At 31.8% G+C, this 6,364-nt stretch overlaps 2 protein-coding genes across 2 annotated transcripts in view; one reads left to right on the forward strand and one right to left on the reverse strand.

The window, feature by feature from the left end:
* The window catches only part of LOC105154354 (dystrophin, isoforms A/C/F/G/H), a 462,027-nt gene that overhangs the window by 50,267 nt on the left and 405,396 nt on the right, over window positions 1–6,364 (forward strand). The window lies entirely within an intron of this gene.
* LOC147910429 (uncharacterized) lies at window positions 130–6,275 on the reverse strand. Its single transcript, XM_087403324.1, has 2 exons — window positions 3,655–6,275; window positions 130–3,179 (listed from the first exon to the last, which is right to left on the reverse strand). Exons 1-2 carry the CDS (start codon window positions 3,794–3,796, stop codon window positions 2,959–2,961), a joined length of 363 nt encoding a protein of 120 aa, XP_087259450.1. The 5' UTR covers window positions 3,797–6,275; the 3' UTR covers window positions 130–2,958.

Here is a 6,364-nt window from a genome sequence, read left to right on the forward strand (position 1 = left end):
GTGTGATTCCTATACTATCACAGTACGACGCATACATGAATATATGAATGGTGAATAGTATTATATTATATTCCGTTCACGTACACGACAGAATAGAAAGGTAGCATGAACTGATAAGATTAAAGTTAACTGTGAAGTTTTATTGCATCGTCAAAAGACACGCTTTACGAGTTGGTTTTATTTCCTATTGATCTTTGTATTGATTTCGCCTACGAAAAATTATTTATGACGTGACACACATTGATTGTGATTAGATAAATGAGTGAAATAATTTTTGGAACGCAAAAAATATAATTTTCGGCAGATTGATATATATTTTTCATAATTTATATAAGAATTTCATTAAAATAGCCAAGATTTTCAGACGTAAAGTAAATTCTCGTGACATATTAATATTTAATAAATAAATATTTCTCAGTAAATAAATATTCGAACGTTATACGAACAGCTGCAGTACATTCATTATTTTAGAAGTAATTAATTAATATATCTATACTAAAGTGTGGAAATGAATGCATATTGCATAGTTGTCGAATGATATATGACGTGACATTCTTTTTATCGGCTCAACCGGCTATATGGCTGCATCTCACGTAAAAGCTGGATATATCCCATCACCATTCCATTCTCGATCGCATTCTGCACTCTCGGAGGAGGGATGATTCAATTGGACACAGAAATAAGGTTTCTCATCTAGGTTGAGATGGAGGGTATAGATTCTTGCGACATCTCAACTGCGTTTGAACTGTTGCTCTAGTGAATCTTTTAGTTCTCTTTTCTATGTTATATTCTCTATTCTATTTCGATCTCTTTTTCCTTTCAATATTTTTTTTCTAATTGTTTAAATTATCTCATTTTGATTTTTATATAAACAGATCGTTGTATTTTATTAATGAGTTTTTATGTTACATATCGATATCATGGATAATAATTACAAGGTATACTCATAATATGATAATAAATTCTTTTTAGAAATACAGGTTGAGAGAGAGAGAAAGAGAGAGAGAGAGAGAGAGAGAGAGAGAGAACATTTTGACGCTTTAAGCTTTACTAAAATTTACAAAAGTTTTGCAATAAATTTTTTTTCAAGTTTTTTTTTAGAATGACGTATTTATTTGAGGTTACTGTTGATTTAGTCGATGTACTTGACATAATCAATTTAATTGAGATGTAAATGAGTGTCCTCCTTTTACACAAGTTAACGTAATTTTCTCTAACAATTTAATTTCCTGCAGTAAACATATTTTACCGTAGATTTTGAAGATTATGCTAAATAGGTGAGATATGTGTACTCATGCTGTAATATTTGTGCTGCACTATATTTCATTCAAGCGTCAAAAGGAACTTTATGAATAATTCGCGTTGCTCCCGCATACATTGCGCAAATCGGATACAACCTGAAAAACGTAGCCGAGGGAACGTAGTTTACGGAATTTGTAGGTCTGACGTTGACACAACAGAGTTTTATTTACGACATAGTTATTTATACTGCAATATTCCATAAAATTTTATGTCAGTTTCTTTTGTAGAAATTTTAAAATTAATAACTCAAGAAGTACATTACTTAATAATAATTTATTTAAATGACAATGAGTATCTCCATCATCGTGAGACAGATAAAAATTATGTTTCGATAGAAATACATAGTAAGTTCAAAGTTTGCAGCTGTTTATCATGTAGCCGCGTAATTTATTGACAAAATTTTGAAAGGGGGGAAGCCAACATTTTTACTCGTCCATAAAAAATAGTCGAACACAAGGACGAGAAAGTATAGCAATCCATAAATTACATACAGTTGCATTATGAAGTCAATCGATAGCGATTCTTGGCTTTCTTGAAAACCTTTCATTCTGTTGCGCGAACACAAAGAAATCTTTACGCAGCAAAATCGTCTTGCAATTCACTCGTTTATAACTTTTATATATCGACGATTAGTTTGACTGCTTTCAAGACAAATGTAACATGCAATGCTTTTTCTCTCTTCTTTTTTTCCTTCTTTATCTGTACTGTTCTTGACTGTTCGTGCGTGACAGACTCCCCTGATTATTCGATCCGTGAGATCGCAATTGAAAGGCGATTGGACGCTGGTACGATGAGTCATCAGAGTTTTATCGGGATCGCCGTGGTTGGGTATATATTCGGTCGTTTCCGTGATGACTACTAATTTTCTATGATCGAGGTTCCCGGTTAACGAGACTAGTCTATCGCGATAAAATCGACAATGTTTTTCACGAGGATTAGTACTTAAATTCGCTTATAAATTTATTCCAAATAGTCTATCTTCAAATGTATTTTTGTTGCTACTTTAAAATGGATGCTTGATGCGGCAACGATAAAAGCACTGATCGATGAAGAGGTCAAAGAAAGTTATATCTTATACCTTGCAAATTTTAAAATGTGTATATTATTGGTTGCAAGGTTCCTAATATCTGCGTTAATTATCTTGGATCCTGACGTTAGAAGTGCGGAAAATGCGAAACGTAGTCTAATAGTTCTGCCAACATCTATTCACACGAAAGATTGTTCTATAACAAAAGTATTTCTGATTTGGTAAAGAAAGCTTGTATCAATTTTGATTTATAATATAATTTACAATATATTAAAATAAAATAAACAAAGATAATATACTCAAAATGATTAAAAAGTTTGGAAACAAATGTAATGTTCAGAAATATTTTACTGAACATAGTTTCTTTGTAATAGTAAAATAAAAAAAAATTTACATACAATTTTATAACGCTTTATCGAATTATATATAATAAATGAGTTGATGCAAAACTGTATACGTGTAAGTTGCTTAAATTATTCATGTATACTTCTTGACAATTTTCTTTTTTTACTTGGAATAACTTTCGTACATATTTACACTCTTAAGTTACAGTCGGTACTGCTCATAAATTTACATGAAATTTAATTTCAAATTGTAGTTGTTGAATTTACATATATGAAGTAGAAATATTAAGATTGCTCGTAGAAAGAATATTTTACGAAGCATACGGAAAAACTATATTCGTTAGTTTCCGAATCCGGTTTGATAACGAAGCGGTAACTCTTTTGCAAAAAATACTTGTACTGAAAAGATTTGTGCCGCCGACTTTTCGATACAGGATATTCTCCGATAAAACGTGAATCGCATAAGGATTTGGATAATATGTGAAGAATGCTTGGCAAACGGCAATCTAGAGATAGGAAAGTATCGTTTCTACCATTTTCTTCATTAAATGCCTTTGTCAAATTGCATTATGCATATGAGATTGAGAAAAATATAATCCGAATAATTAATTATATTTCATTTAATTATATTTCAAATGTTACATATGTACGAAACAATATCGAAATATGTTTTTTTAACAGAAGTGCGTTAATCATTTTTACTTTATAACTTGCGATTATCATTATTACTCAATAGCACATATTGCTAATAATTATACTTATTCAATTACTATCTCCTCTTTATTTTTTATTTCAAAATTTTATATGACAGAGTATCTATTTTCATTGTTAATGAAAAATTCCATTTTGATCCATTTGAGATGTACAATATTACTTATTTGATGAATAACATTTGTTCCATTTTTTTTCCATTCACCTCTTTTGTCAGAAATCCATTAAAAGATCGTTATATTTTGATATAATACGAGTCTCTTCATTAACGTAACATCAATGATGGTAATGCTCCCACAATTTTATTCTTCTTCCTGATTGGTTCATCGTGAACAATAGTGATGCCTTCACAGCTCGGAATATGGAGCAGCTTCGTATTCACTCCTAAAAATATATGCGCCAATTTATTCATGGCTATCACTTTTCATCAAACGATTTATATTATAACGATGATATCAATTGCTAACTGCTTGCCATTAAATGAAATATCGACGAAGCGATTTATTTCATATCAATGATATTGATTATACGACATAATAATGTGATTGAACGAGTGTTCACCTACTGTCAAAATTAATATTTCCGTATTACTATCCTTCCTCTGTGCTCTTGTAAGCTTATTTTATCGTTCGTAATTCCACAAATTTCACAGTAAATAAACGATTTTTTGAAGTGAAAATTTTTAAAGAGTACAACAAAAATTCAAATTCATTATATAAAACGAGAGATATAACCTTTTTTCGATGATTATTTTTGTTTTTTTTGTAATATTTTTTACATTATAAATAAAATTGGTATCAATGTTGAAAATATAATTTTCTCAGGTCTCGGAAGATTTACATTCTAAGAAGAACCTTGAATTTTTCTCAAGATCTTGAAGTATACGAAACAATAGTTCAATAAGAAAAAAAGTTCATACGATAGCGACTGAAATGTTTGCTATAATATCGATAATCGAATTTTGCAAGTTATAACGTTATTGTAAACTAAATTACAACACGCTCTGTGCCTCTTCGAAGGGAAGTCCCACACACAGAACCAGGGAGAAAATATCTTACATCGACCCGTGTTAAAAGAGGTAGCTAAAATACTGCTTGACATTATCTATTTTCAACATATACATCGATTCGAGTCTATACGCGTCGTTCGATGACAGCGTCTGCGCCGACGATTTCCTTTGTTCTTGTTTAAATAGAGGGTGGCGGCCAAAAATGGTTCGGCTGCTCCGCTTTTATCGTACCTCATTTCACAAGCGGCGATGCGTTTACTTCCTTTTTTTTCATAAATTCTGATATAATATCGTATGGTGAAGCATCGTTTGCCTCTTACATCTTTTTTGCTTCCTGACATTAACCTTATGGTATTGTATCCTCTATTTTTCTGTTACATTATTTGCATAATAATTTTTACATTACGCGCAACAATATACAATGCTTGTTTATGTTATGAATGTTTAAAACTTTTGCATCTTTAACTTTTATATCGAATTTTTAATATCTTGGATATATAAAGATTACGAGACAAATATGTTTTCGCACTCACAATTTAAAAATAAAACAAAAATAGACAATAATAAATAAATGATATTCATAATTGCTTTCTTGATACTAATACTTTTTGCTACAGTACATGTGGGAATAATAATTCGATCTATCTTCAGTTTGGTAATTGAATTACTACATACTCTTTCTCAATTTGTCATGTTATATGTCAGGACTCGATTTCACTAGAAGAGGAAGTTAAAGTAATGCATTTCTGTCTATTTTTAGTGATATAACAATACGTTATCGAATTTCTCGTGATCATCGCTAACATCATAATGTAGAGACTGCACCTGAGCAATACAAGTTCTGACTTCATCGCTACTGTTTGAGCTGCATTCATTATGATACTAACCATCAAGTCTCTTGGTCCAAGGTAGTATGTTAGGAGAGAAAGTCGGTCTAAGCAAGTGCTAGCGACGGCGATCAAGCTTCTAATCTGACGGCGGTGGGTCGTCTAATCGGTCGGTCGAGGTAAACGGTCCATTAAGACGAGGTAACAGTTAGTGGCTGTGCTGCAGGAAGCGGGCAGTTTACTAATGCGACGACGGGAGGGAGGAAATACGAGGGACCTCCGCAAGGGCTGTTACAGAAGCTAACTCTGATGGTGGCTTTGCCATTGCTGAGCGAACTTGCAACATTGATTCCGTTTTTGCATGTCATGAGATTCTTTTCACAAATATACAAACATGAATTGTTTTAAACATATATTTTGATTAGTAAGCTTGTAAGGCATATTAATATGGTATCTTCGGTTATTAGACACACATATCTATATCTTTGTTGATTTAATTTGATGTATTTAAACGTGAATGTTCCGTCGAATTAGCACAATTGGTAGTTTCACATGAAGGAAAACACATGGAAGTGGTCGGCATGCGGGAAATGTAACCAGAGATTGCTGATGCAGAGGGTAGCAGCCTCTTAAGCATACGCGAAGCCGCGTTGGGGTTGCTCGACCTGCACGAGTCGAAGTTTGATTACTGTTTTCACAGTGAGGCCACGATGTGGGCTACTACGTATGTAGTAGCTAACAAACTAGCGTGTACTGTTTTGCGTAGTCGAGACTGTGAATTTCCTTTGCTCAAACTTCACCTTATTATCGTTTGCACTTGTAGTACAATGTAAGATTATGTATAGTGTTGCAATCCATTAGTTAATCTTGTAAATAATGTATATGAAAGATAAATTAGCAGAAATAAAGGAAAATCTATTGAGCAAATAAGAGTTATGTCATTATTTTTAATTAAAATTTTACTTATAAATATTTAAAGAAATTTAAAGATAATTTTAACTTTGCGATAATAAGACAGTAACTTTTTTATGTTTTAATTTTTGTTATCAAAATATCCAAAAGTAATGCTTGAAATTAAATGAAATTAGAAGATTTGTTATTTGTATGCCTAGTTGAAAGAATTTGCGAAATATTGTATATTTCT

Source organism: Acromyrmex echinatior, chromosome 2 (assembly GCF_024713525.1).
Source record: "Acromyrmex echinatior isolate Ae372 chromosome 2, ASM2471352v2, whole genome shotgun sequence".
NCBI classification, from domain to species: Eukaryota; Metazoa; Arthropoda; class Insecta; order Hymenoptera; family Formicidae; genus Acromyrmex; species Acromyrmex echinatior.